We start from the raw sequence: 17,803 nt of genomic DNA, 5'->3' as shown, positions 1-17,803 counted from the left end.
GTTAAATTTACGGGTCGTGTCACATATTACCAACCTTACTTACTTTGAGAGTGCAATAGTCCGATCAAAGGTTGGGCCACATTATCAGAGTTTGTATGCCCCCAACCCAAACTCAGGCGCACGGATTCTCATGTACCAAAAGAGGGGTAATTAGAGAAGAAAATTTCTATTAAATAGAGCCCGACTTCTCTAATCCTTGTCTAAATCGGATCTTAAAGGTATTCTAGGCAACGGTTCAGCAATCTCCCCAAGGATCTAGGGTCAATATATGGAAAGCTGACAGGGCCAGTTACGGTGTAATCAAGGAAGATTGAAAAAAGAAAGGTGAACTCTACAAGTTATAAAACTCGGAAAGCTATCATCCATATACATACACAACTTGGAAAAGCATGCCAAAAAACAACAGGGGTTGACCACATGAAAGTGGAGTAGAATCAATGCACCGAGATCGTAGAGAAACGATCATCCCTTCCTGATTTCTTCGGTTGGCAACAAAATAGAATTTCGCCCAAGAAGCGTAACCAGTTTATCTCTCAACTTCCGCTCTTATATGGGGGAACCTAGGAGCCCATCGAGAGTATCCTGCAAGAACGCCCCAAAACCACTTGAACAGGATCTCAGAATAAGTAGATGAAAGTTGAAAAATCCACAGTTCTAAACAGAGAGGTCTACACTTTTTATACATAAACCGACAAATTCATAATTTCAGATGCGAGAATTTCACAAACCTGCATTAACAATCTCCAAAAGATCCGCATCTGCATTGGTATCTTCAGACATATCCTGCAATTAATTAAATGCAATAACAGCATATAAGTAGACAATAATCAGTCTGTGGTATCGTTTCTTGCTTTAAGCATCAGGCAGGAGTGGAAACCATCCAAGGCCACCTTGAAAACAATCATCGGACTTCAAAAGCCTGGATCACAAATTTCCAACAGAAAAGAACGCTACAGCTCAATCCCAAGTTTGTGCAGCTCGTAGTACATTCTTGTCCCAAAATTATAATTCTGGCTATTGGACTTCACCCCACATCTAAAGCATGAGGATTATTAAGAGGGCTAGACATCATGCAATTTACCTGTCCACCTGAAGCCAAACTTCTCGCAATGAGCCTAGACAGAACACTAAGAGAGCCACCATCAAAGTTGGGATGATTAAGAAGAGCCTTCTCTGATGTGAAATCAAATATCAGTGCACAAATGCTTGAAGCCATCATAATAACCGATGGGTCTTCAGTATCCTCTGAAAACAAGTTCAGAAGTTTTGACTGAGATGCTTACATAATTGCAATATTTCATCCCAAAGGAAATTTTGAAGTATTAAAGGGCGCAAGTTCAAGGGATCTAAATAAGCACATCATTGACCCCGCAACACAGTTGTGGGATCACAACCTGACAACAGTGTTGATTACAACAGTCTATCCTTCTAATATATTCATTCAGAATTCAGTTATAGTGATTCAAGCTCCCAGCTTATAGATTAGGACTTGAGTTTTTATATTTTCTTTTATTGAAATTTTTTGTCATATCTTCTTTCTTTTTTACTAAGCTTCTAAATTATTTGCACTGAATTTTAAGTATAGGCTCCGTCTAAAGTATCAAAAGGGGTTAGTATTTGGAGATTTGTTTTAAGTGGAAAAATGATGTAATGAAAACAGAAGTGAACATAAGGTTGAACAAAAGGAACTCTAATAAATATAGATTCGTATGAAAGTTCATGTGGGGGTACGTACCAGATGACTTTGTCTATATTCTTCCTTTACCAATAAAGATCACATTTTATCATTGGTTTTAGCACCCAACCTTTTTTTTTTTTTTTTTATAGGTAATCAAAGCCCAAGTACACAAGAAGTATAAATGAAAAAACGCCTAGCTAGAGGTTACAATAGAAAGAAGAAGATCATGGACACTAAGTCTGTTACAACTATAGCCCCCGCCCATAGGAACGACTTAAAAAAGAAAACTTTAAGCTCATCCATTGGACACTAATTGTTCTTACCAATTAGATAGCAATATAACCAGAGTGTTCCAGCACCCTCTTTTCCGAGCTCTCAATATTTCAATCTTACTATATGGCTTTTTTTTTTTTTTTAATAATTAATAAGAAATTTTATTACCAATAATAGGCACAGCCCAAGTACACAAGATGTATACAAAGGAAATACCTACTACACTCTAGAAAGCCTTACTATATGGTTGACATACTCCAATGAATTTCCCATCCATAAATTATAACCCAATTTTGTCTCAGATACTTTTCATGAGGCAGGACCACTTTATTGCAATATACATTTTTTTATAAGTGAACACTACACTACATAAAAAGGTAGAAAATGTTGAAAATTATTAAAACACACAAGAAAATTAACCTGAAGGAAAAGAAGTCTAATATTTCACTGGAATACAAAAAAATTTCACATCATAGGTTCCCACTTCTGATGCAAATTTGTAGATAGGAACTGCATGGAGACAATGGTACCTGTCCAACATGCCAACGCTTTCAAAAGATGAACATAAGTTGATTCGTCCAATGACAACCGCACGTGCTCTTTCTATTGACAAAAAGAAACAAAATGTGTTATGTGTTGTTGTAATGCAATATTATAAAATGCATCATGAGACTATGTTAACCACCTTTAACAGGAGATTCATGATTGTATCACAAGCCAAGAAGACAGAACTGTCGTTCTCAACCATATGATTATCCAGGCCAATCAATTTTATGAGGCATTCCATAACCTGCAAAGAAAATCAATATGCAAACAAAATTAATAGAAGTGCTTTAATACAAATCATTCCATTGAGTTGAGATAATGCATCTGTACATGTAACAAGTATATTCAAGATTTCAATTTCCCCAATTTTAACATAATTCCATTATGTTACAGTGCCATAGCCGTCAAATGATATATTGTTAGGTAGAAGAATAATGATAGAAGGCAAAAGACAAGCGATCATGAGTATTAAAGAAGCCACAACATTCACATTGTGTTACAAGGATGCATTTCCATGTATCAATGGGAATTATGCTTACAGCTTGCTGTCTCCCCCGTATACCTCTTTTTGTTGATCATTAATAAAACTTATCTTACTTTTCAAGGGAGGGAAAAAAAATAAGAAGAATTATGCTTACAGCTTTATGCCCTCCGGAAGAAGCCAAAGCATTGCATCCTTCAATCTTCATTGTTATTTGACACAACATTGGAAGCAAAAAACATATTGAGTAGAAAGGGCTGCAATTCATAAACAATTTGAGCAAAATTCATTCTCCAACTATTTTCTTAAAAAAAAAAAAAGCACAAATACCAAGAACATAAAAGAAAAGAAAACCAAAACCAAAGAACTAATTATCAGTCCATCAAGGAATTATGTTTTGAAAGCTCTCAAACCTTTGTTCATCTTCACCTTCGATTGAAAGCATATACTCTAATAGTTCTTCGACCTTCTCTTTGCACGCAAAGGGTGCTTCTGCAAGATAGCTGATTCAAATACATTTATTAGCATATCGGTGAATTTCTAATTAAATCACAATTTATCAGATACCATACGGTGAACAGTTCCTCATGTAATGTAAAGGTGGAAGTTTCTCTCTTTCTAGGGAAATCAATTGAATGGTTTGTTTTTTTGACAAGTAAAATAAATTGAATGGTTTGTATGAAGCAAAACCCTTCTCAAAAAACATTGCTAACCAGTATAGCCTCTTAGCCTAGTTTGTAATGGATGTTTAGCAACATATAAAGGAAGTTTGTCCTTCTCCCAAAAGAAGTCAACAAAATGGAAGTTTTATTCAGAGATTGTGGACAGAAGCTCGATGCAGGGAGTTTCAATAAATGTGGCATTGAAGGAAAAATAACACTGTGATCATAGTTCACTATAAAGATAAAAAAGAAAATATTATAAGAAGAAAATGGGAAATTGAGCAGACCTCCCAACAATCCGCACTGAAGCAAGAAGATCATCTCCTTTCCTTTGTCCATGTTCCTGTATAATCAAAACGGTAAATTTACGAAGGCAACACATGAAATCTTATTGCCATCAAACCACTACCTTACCTTTGCATCCTGTAAATACTCCAAAACAACACTAACTGTCTCATTAAGTGCCCTGATCACATTTGTTAAAGTGCTTTCATCAATAAGGTCTCCTGAAAATGATCATAAGATTTCATACCCTAAGACAGTTAGGTGACCAAGCTATAAATGATCGTTTACTTATAAAAAGAAAATGATCATAAGATTATTGAAATCAGTTAGGTGACCAAGCTATAAACCTAAACAACAGCATACCCTAAGACACAAACTTCACAGATAGCATACATACAAGTGACCCTCAGCATTTTTTGTTTTGTTTTTTTAAAAATGTGTACTATCGTACTAAATAATAAAAAGATAAGATTTGCCAACTAAATTTGTAAAAAAACTTAAATTTTGAGATACAAGTGAAATATAATAGCACATAAGATAACTGTAATTTTCTAGGCAAAATGTAATAATTTCTCATACACAAACACAAAAATCTTCCCTGAAGAGAATGTATAACTGCCCCAAAAAAAAACTATTGCGATTGCACAACTCAGGTAAATTCAAATGCACGGATATTCACAAACCTATAACTAATTTAGAAAAAGAATGGAATTATGAGCTGTCTACAATAGAAATTTCTTAAATACCTTCATTTCCACCAGTGTCTGATATTAATTTAATTATCTTCTCCATCAAGGAAAAAGCAATAGCCACATTTCTTTGCTTTAAAAAAATCGTCTCAGCAGTAGATGAACAATTCTTAGATGCTTCATACTTCAAGTAGGCAAGCTCGTTAAGCAAAACAGCAACTTCAACCCTTGATTGCTCTAAGACAAGCAGCAGAAACCTGAAAAAAGAATGCAGTGAAAAAGGAAATAAAAGGTATGAAAATGAACCACATGTCACACTTGATGTGGATGGCTTTAAAACCATAGCATTTACACGTATCACCTACCTGTCAACTGGAACCAGATCTTCTTTATGAGGCAAGTTTACTTGACCAAGCAACCACTTCCCCCCAAGTATGGTTACCATAGTCTCAGCCAACATAAGAGCCTCCAGCCTCTCTGCAGGTGCTGTACAAGAGTGGGAAAAAAAGAGGCATCAATATGCTTTTCAACGGAATTTTTTTTTTAAAACAAGTTGTGGGTTATGAATAATAAAGCATTATCATACACACACACACACACACCCTACAAAGATGAATGCTGTAAGAAACACAGAGAGCTTTCTTCTTGCCCTCAAATGATAAAGATATAAGAAATCTTAAAGAACATTCTTGAGAAATGGGAGGAAAAGAAGAAAAACATGTTTCCCAATCTTGACTTGTGAAAAATTAAACAAACAAAAAATACAAAAAAATTATATATAAATGGTATGAATGAAAAAGTAGTTCAACATACCAACACGACTATGTAGGATGGCCGCAATACCATCACGCATATAATATGACCAACTTCTGTTTGGCATTACCCGAAGGGCATCATGTAGTGGTGCCTGCAAGTACAAAGAACCTATCACAATCAGTTCCATAAGCAGTTGAATTAGAAAGCATATACATGATAGTATAAAGATGCAATGATTATAAACATGATTTGCAAATTTATGATCTGAACCTAAAAGGTACAGAATTAAATGAGGATACCTATGAGTAGCTTCATATTCATTGCTTAAAATCACAGACTCAAAAGTTTCACTACCTTGCATATAACGAACTAAAGTAAATGAACTCTAGCCAAGGTGCAGAGTGAACTCATTGGTTCAAAACCCCCCATTAAGTTTGCATCTAGCTTACCAGATGTAAAAAATAAATACAAATATAATGAATTAAATTAAATAATGCCCAAAATTTCAACGCTCTTACAACAGATCAGATATGAAATTTCCAGACATATTTCCAATTTATATTCCTGAGAACCAAGAACCAGATCTGATATAGTCAAGGGTTATGGGCGCAGCCACCCAACCAATTGATAAAATCCCAACAGTTCAATCTGAATTTATGGAGCTTTCATTGGTGTACTTATGAACATTGTACCAAACCTTTTATCATTATGACTAATAGTATTTAACATTCAGACTAATATATACAATAGCATTAATACTAAAATATCTGAAAAAAAAACACTTTAAAAGAATACAGCATACCAAATATTTCAATGAGATAATGGTACAGAGTAGGTGGAGCAATTCAAATTTCAAGGAATTCTGCAATACTGCAAATGGCCTTGCCATTGTTGACACCTAAAAGAAATGAAAGATGATAAAAAAAGGTTCACTTTTGTAAAGAGTAAAAGCCATGCAAACCAAGTCAATACAAATTTAGTAGACCACATGATTGATAACAGAAACACAATTTTAACATTTAAACAATGACAAATGGCTAAACTTACAATCACCGAGAGCTCAAATAAGTAGTCATTAGCAATGACATCCAAAGACAGCTTGCTTAGTATCAACATCACAAGTTTTGAAGCTATCTCCATTAGATGAGAATCTGCACAACATTTTGCATCGTATGACTTCTGTTAAAATTAGATGAAAGACCACAAATTCATAATCTAATAATGTCAAAATTGTCAGACTCGCTTAAGCACAACAGCTTCATAGAGCCTTAGCACAAATTGCAAAGCACAGCATGCCTGATTGAAGTAAAATTCACACTTTTAAACACGTATCAAGTCACTTCGGATCTCCAGGTCAACAAGATTGGAAGACTTCCACACAAGAACTCAGTCGGTGACCATAAAAACAAATAACTCAACTGTTAAAAAAAGACGAATACAACATTTTTAACAAATTTGTTTAAAGAATTTAAAAAAAAAAAAACACTGAATCAATGCTCATCCAACTTCCCTCAGCAAGGTGTTTCCAGCAAGTGCACCTCGGGTAATTCAAGGGAAAAATCCTTCAGTCCGATGGCCCCTAGAAATTGTTTGCACCCAAGAGGATTCAAACCTTAGACCTGGAGGGAGCAAAGGCCTTTACCACTTGAGCCAACCCCTAGGGGTTATCAATTCATATTTTATACGATTTCCCCCAAAATACTATCCAGCAATGTTAATAAATTATCCAACCATTATTTGTAATTGAATGCATATGCTTGACTGCATGCCCTTCACTTCAAGGTTTGGAAGTGCCTTTCTTCTGGCACCTAGCCCTTCAGGTGCACATTTTTTTTTTCTTTTGACAGGTAATCAAGAATTTTTATTCATAAGAAAAGGAAGCATAGCCCAAGTACACAGTATGTACCCATGAGAAGTACCTAACGTTTTCAATAATTCTAACATTAGTTCATAACATAAAATCCAAAATAAGACCTGATTTAACCCTATACTCCTAATGACTTTACCCTCAAAACTATATGAGTAGCAATGTTACACATGACCTGTCTCAATCAGATGTTTCACAAACGAATCCCACAAGTGAAAATTTTCAAATTGCCAAAATTGAAAAATACTTTAAATACAGCAACTTGATCTTACTTCCATGGTTGCATCGTATTATTAATCACTAGTTTCATAATCGATGCTAAATTTGAATTGGTTTCAGATTTTACTGGTAAATACATGCAATGCCTCACAACGTGGTTAAATACATGTGCTTTGCTTTAGGGGTAAGACGCGTTTTTTCCTCTGGCACTTCCCGCTTTAAACACACCAACACTGCCAATCCCACACATCCAATGCATGTTCTACGCGATAAATAATTACAAAAAAAGGATGCAGACACAGTAAGAGGTATCAATCACCACACACACTAGAGATAGCACTAGTGGTCTCTACATGCTCAGACTTCACTGTACGCAAGAAAGCAGTACGCATTAAAAGGCTCCAGGGTGCAAGAATAAATTATAAACAGGATTCCAACAAGATTAACAGTAAAATTCACTAGAGAAGAATAATAATACTCACCATCTGAAAAAGTAGATATTTGAGAAGCCAACACTTTCATGCCTCCAGATTCATACAATGTCAAGGCTCCATCTTCAGAAGCAGTTGATACTAGGTAGAGAAATTCATAGCATTCTTCAAGCACAGATAAGCCTGAACTGAACAAGAAAGGAAGTCCACAAATCAACAATGAACTATGTGTGAACAGTTCTGGGCAAAAAAGGAATTCCTAGACCAAAGAAAAAGGCACCATTAAAATTTAATATAGAATCCAAGTTCTTTCGAAAAATAATGCACAATCAACAGAATAGATAATTCATTATTGAAAACAAAAGGCATGATAAACAGATATCACTAAGCAAAAACAGCAGACAAGCACCAAATCCCATATAAGCCTAATGAAAGAGATCAAGCCAATTGAAACAATGCAGCTAAGATTTTCACTCAAGTCATAGGAAACCACATCTTTTAGAATATTTCAACAATGAACATCATCACTATATATTTTTTTGTTTGTGTGACCATGAAGTAAGACGACTTTCTTAAAGCTCACACCTGTTGAGGCTACTATGTATAACGTTTAGTATATAATACAATCATGGTCAATCAATTTGCTTTTAATATGCATGCATGACAACAAACTTGTACTTCGTACATGTGTTCCCACTTTGCACTGGAAGTATGAACAGCTCAATTTGAAATCAAACTATTAATAAAAGCCTAAAGAAAACTGAATACAACAAACTAATTTTCCTTTTTTGGTTCACAATATTTTTTTCTGATATGTGAAAAGATGTTATCAATCTATTCAGTTCACAATCTCTAAGCTCTAATCCATTCCTTTTTTGGAAATAATCATAGATCTTAATAATAGACGCAAGGAAGCTCTGATCCCTTCCTTGCTCATAACAATATTCTCAGAGGCCATAACTAAAAATTATGCTACAATAATAAAATCTGATGGTCAATTTCAGGTTGAAATCATAAGAAAGAATAAACAATAAGAATTTTGGATAACATTTTCGAGCTCGGGCTCGTTCCAATTCATCAATATATAAAGAAAATTTAATGACAAAACCTTACTCCTTTGACATTATCTCTAGTATCAGCGGAATCTTCAGATTCATATCTTCTGAAGAAGCAATTTCAGGCACACGACACAAGGCAGCAAGAACGGTAATAGATAGCTTCAAGTATGCGTCATGGTTGTCGGCTCCACTGCCACCAACGCTTCCTTTTCCCGTCCCTTAACGCATACATTCACACATGCACGCAAAATTCAGAGTTTGAGCTTCAATTTCTTGAATACCGTGCTTTCCAATATTTGAAACCAAAGTAGGAGATGACTTCACTCGACCAATTCCAATAAACCTTGATGGCTTCGGTTGAGGTGGGTCTTCCAACTTGGAAAAATTCAAGCGTAAAATATTTTGGCTTTTTACTTCCTTAATTTTCATTGTCTTCCTTGAACTAAGCGGGAAGAACAGCAAAAAAACTTCTAGTAATAAATTATTCCAAGATGTAATTTCATCTTCATCAAACTTTTCTTTTAACGAAGAAAAGTTAAAAAACGCATCAATCTCATTAACCAATTAAACAACAAAATATGCTCGAGACTGAACTAACTACTAAGTACAAAGCCTAGTAAAAAAACTTGGTTTTCTTAATTCAAAAAATAATTAGAATTTAGAAGCATTGGTTTTCAAAATTTTCTTCTCTCGAAATCCAACGGGGGATTCAGAAGTTACCAGTTCTAAGCAGACGATCCAGGAAGTGAAATCCGACGGCGTTGTAAACCCTGCGGAGCGAAGCGTTGTCGTCACCTTTGCAAAATTTCGTGACCAGAAATAGACCAGCGAGGCGCTGCTCATCCCGCTCGCCTTCCAAGAGCTTCAAGCAGTCTTCTAGTGACGGAGATTGTTCCGGCTGTGAGTCCTGTAAATTACGCAAAAGGAACTAATAAAGAGAGAGGGAGGGAGAAATGGAAGATAGAGAAAGAGAGAGATGCTCACCATGGAAGCTGAGGAGCTGAAAGCGAAGCGAACAAAGAGAATGGAAGTTCAACGGAGATTCTGGAGGGTTTTCTTTCTAATTCTCTGTTTGAAAAAATAAATTTAAATAATAATAAAAAGAGTTCTTATTGGGGGTCGAGAATGTTGACAATCACTTCATGAGTGTGGTCTAAACGGCAATAAGAAAAACCACCGTTTATACAGATTCAAGCCAAGTGAAGTTTTACATCATGGAACGACATCTTTTCTCCTGTTGTAATTAAATTACGAGGAGTGCTACAATCATAAATGAATTATATAAAAATAATCTCACAAATTGATATGATTTTATGTGAACTGACATGATTTTATGTGATCCGTTGAATCTACTTTACAAGAAGAATAACTTTACAATCTGTCAAACCATGTCAAGCCACTTCAATTTGAGAGATTACTTTTATGTAATCACTTTATGTTTAGAATATTTATTGGCAATAGACTAAATAGTTGAATAAATGTGTGGATATACAACTCATTATCTTCAAGTTCTGCTACATATAGTTACTTTTACGTACTCCTTACACAATACACTGATGTGATTAGCCAAAGCAGTTACTTTATATTAAAAAAAAGTGACGTAACTAATCACATCAGTGAAGTGCGCAAAGGAGTACGCAGAAGTGACTACATATAGAATTTTTGTATCTTTTTAAGTTTCAATCCAATTCGCATTTCAAATTTTATGCAAAACTTCCTTAGTATATAATGTGGTTGTAAAAATTATTTTATATACATAATTACTCTAGTAGTATAGGATCGACAATGCTTGCTCATAGTGATTTTGTATTTTCATTTTGAACTATTTTATAACTCATTTTACTATTAAATAATGCAATCAAGCAAACTCATTAGAAGTAAATTCTAATTTTACAAAATTTCCCTTAATTTTCAGTAGAAGTAAATTTGAAAATCTGACGGACGAAGGAAGAATCCTAATTTACACTAAACTTTAAGCATCTAACAAAGCAAATACTGAGGATTAAGGATCTTCCTTTTTGTTGATTGATTGATCGGTGTAGGAATGTCCAATAACAAAGGGCCGTGCAAAAAGTGGAACTTACGAAACGAATCTCCTCAATACTCAATAGCTAATTAATAATTGCGTAGAAATACAAAATGGGTCTTAAATACATGTTCACCTTTCCATCCCACTTTCCCATTTTAAATCCAAAAATCCAGTTTCAGAGCCTCTCTCTCTCTCTCTCTACAGCACTCTCTTCCATGGCCAATCCACATGAAAAACGGCCTCAATTAGTTAAGCGAAAGTCTTGAATTAGAAGAGAATGAATGGGTTGAAGAAAATGGGCTTCTCTATCAGTCTCAGTGGTATTCAATCAGACTAGAAAAAAATTTTCTTGAATTATTTGAAGTGTGGACTCTACTTCAGATGGTACCCAAATGACAACAATGGCGTACACATAGATATCTGCATCCGCAATGACATCAAGCAGTTTTCGGAAGTACTGGAGGTATTGCGCATGGCAATAACAAGAAAAAAGAAGAATCAGTATCAGCATCATCTGCGGAGTTACCCGCTTCAATTTGATGATGGATTCAATAGATAAGAAAGTTGTGCATATCTTGATGTCATTTTGCTTACTCGATAGACGGCTCTAGGACTATCTTTTACAGTTTGACATGGTAACAGCATTTGCATTGATATACAAATTAGCACCTCTGTTAGAGAAAACAAATTCCGAGAGAGAAAAAGGATGAAGAAAATACACCGCAAACATCATATTTCATGCCAGTGATGGCACTGTAGTTGCTTGAAAGAGCATCATGATCAAGCCATCAACAATCGAACTGTCAAAAAACTTTCATGCAATATTTGCTACAAATTTAACTCTGCAATACAATTGTCAAACTAAAGCTATAATCACGTATAAAAGTAAGGTAGCATGCACAGATTATTACACTGTATACCCACAACCCTTAACCATTATTATTCACAGCCATTAAGAAGGTAAACAAAAATCATAATCTTGCTGAGGCATCCAAACCATTTTCAGTATTATAATTTCTAAAGTATTGGATTTCCTAATGAGATTTGCATCATATGCACTAAACTGTCTAAAGCCTTAGAGCATATATGTGCAATGTCACAAACCGGTTTCATCATCCCGACCTCATCCTCAATGTCAGCCTTTTCCTATCTGAAAAGGCAAAATTGGAGTGTTTTACTTGAGCCCATAGTCATACCATGAAGTCCTGTGCAGTCAGAATTTTTTATGTAGTATGTTGGATTGATTTCTTGATAGGAAGGACGAACAGAGCTCACTTGAGAAATCGTTCTTCAATTTTCTTCCAATTACATAAAACGATCATGACTATTTTCACCTGCATTACTTCTTTTCAAATTTTGGTTGGTGCAAAGCTCGTGGAAAATTCAAACTAACAAACATTCTCTACTTGGAATACCTTTTGCGTTTGCTCTTCAAGACAGTAGAAGTTGAAGGGTTGCTGTGCCAGTTCCTCTTCCTCTGATTGATGAACCAATTATTTATCTGCTTCAATTGCAAACCAGTTTCCTGTACCAATCTTGCCTTGTCTTCCTCCTGAAAGTTCATAAAATTCAGGGTATGGATCACTCAAGGATTGTTGCATTCGTTTTACTCAGATTCTCTTAAGCAGCTTACTCATTAAAAGGGTTTCTTAAAAAAGCAGTTTCGCCTTGTAACTTAAATACAAATTGTAAGTGGGTGGTAACCATTCGTGTTTGTGTGGGTGTGGTTGCATTGTTAGGAAGGAGAATTTGTGGTTTTTGACCAGAGTATACCCTAGACCTTTTTTTTTTTTTTTTGGGGGGGGGGGGGGGGGGGGGGGGGGGGGGGGGGGGTGTTGTCATATTTGCTCTAGTTAGTGCTTGCCTTGCATAAGACCTTTTGCCCTATCATAATGTCAAATTATAGGTTCAAAAAGATGAACAAATCTATTTGCAACCCTCCTTTGGTATACACCCAACACACTGCTGATGTGAGAACTTTTCACATCAGCTGTGTTAAAAAATGATTGGTATTTATGGTTTTTTAAAGTTTTAATGGGTCCCACAACAAGTAGTGTGTTCACACACCGGCTTGAGTGTCAGTGTAACAAAACTCCAAAAAGATTCCTCAGCTACTTGTAACTGGCCAAAACTTACAGTGGGGTATGGCCACTTCGAATGTGATTGCCACCATGCTTTTAAAACAGAGGTAGTGTCTCCAGGAAGCTTTCCTGCTCTTCTCTTGCGTAAAATTTCCTCTCTTATGTCTACAATTTTCTCCTTGTAACCCTATCAAAGAAAGAGAACACTGTTCAGGTGGCAACACTGAAGATGCCATAATAAACATTGCAAACAATAACTCCAATTACCTGTTTCAGTTCATGCTTCAACTCTTGCCTCACACGCTCCATTAAGGACCTCTCAGTCTCTGTTGGGATCAGAGGGCCAAATCCCATGCTGTCTGGACCCTCCAAACCTCCATCAAACAAGTTGGCATCACTATCTACTTGTTCATCATCATCATCAGACATTGTTGCACCTGTACCTTCACCTGGAGAGACGCCTGTTCGTGCAGCATGTAGGAGCAATTATAGCTTTGGTAATCGATTATTCCATGCAAATTTGCTTGCAGATCAGTGTAAAAAAATATGGACATGTGAATACATCTAAATAACCACATGCAGCTTATTTAAGGATTAGTTCATTATTTTCAAGTAAAATATAGTTATTTTAACCACTCATTTTCCCTAGAATTCCTTGGAATTAACAATGGGTTCTGTTAACTGGCCTGTTTGGGAACACAACCGTTCTCAGATATTCTCAAACTATTTCATTTCCATTCACATATATTATGAGATATTCTTAGTATCCAAACGAGCCCTTAAGTGCCCCATCACAAGTTGAGGGCTAATTGATCACATAAGCCATGCCAAGGAGAAACCTTGGATTAAAAGTACTGTCACCACAATATGAGACGGGGAAGCATATTGGGCAGCTGCAAGAAATTTTCCAACCATTGAAATGTATTCTTATTACACTAGCATGGAGCATCCACTAGAATAGAAATAGAACAGAATATCACCTGTTAAACTTTGTAAGGATTGCTCAATCTCCCAGCAAGCCATTACTGCCTCCATTGCATGAACTCGAACATGTTGTTGCAGTTGTTCTTTAAAGGAACAAAGCAACAGAACATAATGTGTCTACATTAACAAAGGAGAAGATAAAAAATCCGATTCTATCGTGACAGCCAATTACAAAATAGGCATAGGGACAGAAAGGTGTGAATGCATGGAACAAACAGGCATGGAAGCCTTTACAGCTTAAATGAATTGTTAAGCTACTCCCTGTAACTCAATGTCACCTTTTTAGTTAAAAAAATAGGTAATAACATAAACAGAAACCTTTAACCAAGAAGTATTTTCGAAGAATCTTGCCATTGTTCCGCTTTAAGATGGATAATCTATCCTATATGTCAAAATTGAAAGAGAAAAAAAATGAAGTGAAAGAAACTTTGAATGAAGAGGATATCGAGTTCCAAATAACATTTCTTGTATCCCCCAAGTACCCATATTATGTATTCAGAAGTTTTGACTAGGCACTCCAACTAATTGAGAATACCACATGCAACCTTACTTAAGGTTTCGATAAAGAAAAATATAATACATTGTGAAATATCTCAGTATAATGTAAGTATCATGCATGAATCTAGCAGTCCAGCAATCTCCCCGCTGCATACAAGCGAGATTATGACTGACATTTAAACCTGTATGAGTACCGGCAAGTTTTTTTTTTAGCATTTCTGAAACTAACCTCGCAGACAAGAAGTACGTAAATGATGAGGAGAGGAAATCTTCTCCCTCCCTATCCAGGATTTGAAAATAGCAGAGACTAGAATTCTGCCTAATTTTCCAACAGGCACTAAAACTTAATAATAGGAAGCGAGTCAAGATATTTTTTTTATGATACACTACACCTACTGAGTAATGACGTTCAGCTGCCTTTGAATTTATGATGAGAACGGAAAACCTCAGACAGATGTACTCATTCATGCCAAAATCAAACTTGTGTATCTTGGATATAGCTTCCCAGCACAGGGATTGTTATGCCCTCTAATTCATACATCTCAGTTTGCGATCTGTATTCCTTCACAAAAGCCCAAAACCTTGTTTTATTTAGTGACAGAGATGTTTAAGTGACCATGTTCATCCATCAAAGTTTCCTTCATTTATCCAATCATAATCACTACCACCAGCCCAACTTTGCAGTAACCGAGCAACCTTGAAAACTTTTAATAGTTTTTCTTTTTTCTTTCCGAGTATATTTATCCATAGAACGCATGTGTTAGGAATTTTCTTTACAATTTGTGTTGGCTGAAAAGACTAGGAGTTGCTGTTCCTATCTTTTATGACTTGAATTGTGGCTACAAAAAAGGATGCGTGGTGGAAATTTCATTCGGACGTCCAATTATTGGCATTCAGGAAAAACTTGAGAAAAATAATCTGTCGGTTAAAGACATCTAATCTGCTTTCAGTCTTGGAGGGCAGCGTTAACTATGTCAAGATCTTTCTGTTTGCTGTAGCTTCCTCTGTTTATGCTTTCTTGTCTACGTACAATTGGCCGTAACACAGTCTCAACAGCTTCCCATACCCAGAAATGCTTGAAAATCGATGGGCCACAAGGAGGCATGCTTCATAAAAAAGTTCACAATTCATGGAATACTTGACAGTATATCAAATCGTTTGTTACCAACCAGGAAATTTACAACTAATAGTACATCCTTCCCTGTGCTTCATGAAAAAAAGTTGCACCATCAATTTCAAATAACAAGCCACAAAAGGCCAACTAATCTTGGGTCCCAATTGAATTTCATGAGCAAAGATGTGGTCTTTCTTAACACCACCAATCGATCAATCCTCACGCAACAAAACAGATTGGAGTAGTGGAGTTATCTGTCGGTGCATCAGACTTTACAGTTCAATCACCAAGAATTTCTAGTCGGAGAATTCTCGTTCAGAGGGAATTTTCCAACAAAATACTGTAAACCCAACTGAATTTGATGAAACACAGAATAATATAGCCAAGTTGATGCACACAGATGAAAAGGACAAATAGTGAACCCATAATTTTTTTGGTATAAAAAGCTTTTATTTGCAACAATTACAAACACATGAATCAACGAATTTTGAACAACAAAACGACGACAGCAGAGAGAAAAAAGCGTACCAAGAACTGATCGAGCTCCTTGTCGTCCCCAACCATGCTCGGAGTCGCATGTCCGAGAGCCGAGTATTTGGCGACTACATTTTCAGACTGCGCGAGCTGGGCGTCGATCCTGGGCAACTGGTCGACCGGCGTGGCGATCCGGAGGCAGGTCACGTGGGCGGAAAGCAGCTGCTCGTAGAGCGGATGGGACAGAATCTCGGCCTTGTACCTTGCATTCTGCCAGTTCATCACTCCGTCTGCCCCGCTCTCGACCACAACACCCACTCCCACGCCTCCCTCGCTCTTGTTCGGGTTGCCGCTGGTGATATTGAGGTTGTCGCTTCCACCGTTGTTCTTCAAGTTCTCGGCCGAATCGTGGGACATGGTCGCGGCGATCATGGGGTCACCGGCGGCGGCGGATGCGACGTCGTCGATGACTTCACTGTGGTTTCGGTGAAGGATGGGGCGGGAGAGCCATTGGTTGGAGGATTGAGAGGCTGCGGTTGAATCAGAGGCGGTGTGGAGATTCAAGAAATTGGTGCTGTTTGTGTTATTGTTGTTGTTAGCGGCGCCGGCAGCGGTGGTGTTCGAGGTATCGTTGTACTGGGCTTGCGTACGGAGGAGAGCGCTGTTGAGCCAATTAGGTGCGGTTTGGAGATGGTGGTGGTGATTGGAGCCGGGTTTTGAGCTGGGGTCAGAGGGGGAGGAGTGGGTGGCAAGCTGGTCGGGTAAGATGGTGCGCAAGGCACTGTTGTCAGGCAAGCCTTGGTTTTGCGCTTCCCGTTGACGGGATTGGTCCGCGAAGTGCTGAAGAGGGAGGTCTCGGGAGAGCTGGTTGTGGTACGCCATGAATGAAACAGAGAGATGGAGAGAGAACGTAAAGAAAGAGATTTTACGAGAACTCCTCCTGGATAATTACGAGGTACATGGCTTTAATATAACAAGACCTGCACAGGTACGAACTTCAAAGAAGAAGAACCGAACGAGAGAGAGAGAGAAGTGATACGAAAAAGGAAGTAGAGGGGATGCAGAGAGAGAGTCGAGCGGAAGGTTTGGGGAGAGACGGTAGGGTAGGTGGTTTTTTGTGAGAGTGGTTTTCAGGAGAGGTAAAAGGTCGAGAAACGGCTCCAGTCTGAAAATGATAGAGGAGGATGGTTTTCAGGTTCTGGCTACTTAACGAGTCTTTTAATTAAAGCGAGTGATTATGTCATTAACTCTTACTTCCATTTTATAATTGTTAGTTGTTGTTGTTATTATTGTCGTTTTTGTCGTTAACCATAACTTAACCTAGATGGGATTGGTTTTGTACACGTCCTCATTTTTATTCATTTTTTCAGCATATCATTATCATGTCATAAGGCTTGGATGAATAAATACAACGTACGTAGCCTTGAGGCTAAACAAATGTCAAATTTGGTAACAAACACATAATCCATTATCCAACCCTCTTTTTTTTTGGAATTATTTAAAAAATATTAAGAAATAAATGTTTATATGAGATTTATGTTTAGATAAAGAGGTATTCTTAAGTATTTTATGAATAATAATGAAAAAGTAATTATAAAATATTGAATAATAATAAAAAATATATAAAATAATAAATAATAATGATGTATTCTGATAATATACTCAATACTCAAAGTAA

At 36.7% G+C, this 17,803-nt stretch overlaps 2 protein-coding genes across 4 annotated transcripts; both read right to left on the bottom strand.

The window, feature by feature from the left end:
• Positions 1 to 312: 312 nt before the first annotated feature.
• LOC121263716 (neurochondrin) lies at positions 313 to 10,088 on the bottom strand. 2 transcript variants are annotated; one of them, XM_041166768.1, is made up of 18 exons: positions 9,930 to 10,088; positions 9,666 to 9,852; positions 9,001 to 9,163; positions 7,939 to 8,075; positions 6,418 to 6,521; positions 6,173 to 6,268; positions 5,428 to 5,521; positions 4,980 to 5,100; positions 4,672 to 4,871; positions 4,055 to 4,146; positions 3,928 to 3,983; positions 3,392 to 3,481; positions 3,136 to 3,235; positions 2,637 to 2,741; positions 2,482 to 2,554; positions 1,082 to 1,245; positions 729 to 783; positions 313 to 582 (listed from the first exon to the last, which is right to left on the bottom strand). In XM_041166768.1, the coding sequence occupies exons 1-18, from the start codon at positions 9,930 to 9,932 to the stop codon at positions 527 to 529; spliced, it is 1,896 nt and encodes a 631-aa protein (XP_041022702.1). In that variant the 5' UTR covers positions 9,933 to 10,088; the 3' UTR covers positions 313 to 526. The 2 variants fall into 2 exon arrangements, with proteins under 2 accessions (XP_041022702.1, XP_041022703.1); XM_041166769.1 differs by having other exon boundaries at positions 9,666 to 9,843; positions 9,930 to 10,080.
• A 1,687-nt stretch (positions 10,089 to 11,775) lies between these two features.
• Positions 11,776 to 17,334, bottom strand: LOC121263715 (homeobox protein knotted-1-like 3). 2 transcript variants are annotated; one of them, XM_041166766.1, is made up of 6 exons: positions 16,180 to 17,334; positions 14,036 to 14,156; positions 13,323 to 13,516; positions 13,111 to 13,242; positions 12,390 to 12,526; positions 11,776 to 12,316 (listed from the first exon to the last, which is right to left on the bottom strand). In XM_041166766.1, the coding sequence occupies exons 1-6, from the start codon at positions 17,005 to 17,007 to the stop codon at positions 12,280 to 12,282; spliced, it is 1,449 nt and encodes a 482-aa protein (XP_041022700.1). In that variant the 5' UTR covers positions 17,008 to 17,334; the 3' UTR covers positions 11,776 to 12,279. The 2 variants fall into 2 exon arrangements, with proteins under 2 accessions (XP_041022700.1, XP_041022701.1); XM_041166767.1 differs by having other exon boundaries at positions 11,776 to 12,308; positions 16,180 to 17,333.
• Positions 17,335 to 17,803: the final 469 nt, after the last annotated feature.

This window comes from Juglans microcarpa x Juglans regia, chromosome 4S, assembly GCF_004785595.1.
Source record: "Juglans microcarpa x Juglans regia isolate MS1-56 chromosome 4S, Jm3101_v1.0, whole genome shotgun sequence".
Classification (NCBI taxonomy): domain Eukaryota; kingdom Viridiplantae; phylum Streptophyta; class Magnoliopsida; order Fagales; family Juglandaceae; genus Juglans; species Juglans microcarpa x Juglans regia.
This window is presented reverse-complemented; position numbering and strand designations above follow the sequence as displayed.

Bases quoted from the DNA above. Each gene is read 5' to 3' on its own strand.
- LOC121263716 (XM_041166768.1), bottom strand. The intron at 1,246-2,481 runs GTACCATTGTCT...ACTTGTTTTCAG, and splicing joins AGCGTTGGCATGTTGGACAG to AGGATACTGAAGACCCATCG. The intron at 583-728 runs GTTTGTGAAATT...GCGTTCTTGCAG, and splicing joins TTTGGAGATTGTTAATGCAG to GATACTCTCGATGGGCTCCT.
- LOC121263715 (XM_041166766.1), bottom strand. From the start codon at position 17,007: ATGGCGTACCACAACCAGCTCTCCCGAGACCTCCCTCTTCAGCACTTC. The intron at 12,527-13,110 runs GTAAGTTTTGGC...ATGAACTTTCAG, and splicing joins CGAAGTGGCCATACCCCACT to GAGGAAGACAAGGCAAGATT. The intron at 12,317-12,389 runs GTATTCCAAGTA...TTTGAAAAGAAG, and splicing joins TTGAAGAGCAAACGCAAAAG to TAATGCAGGTGAAAATAGTC.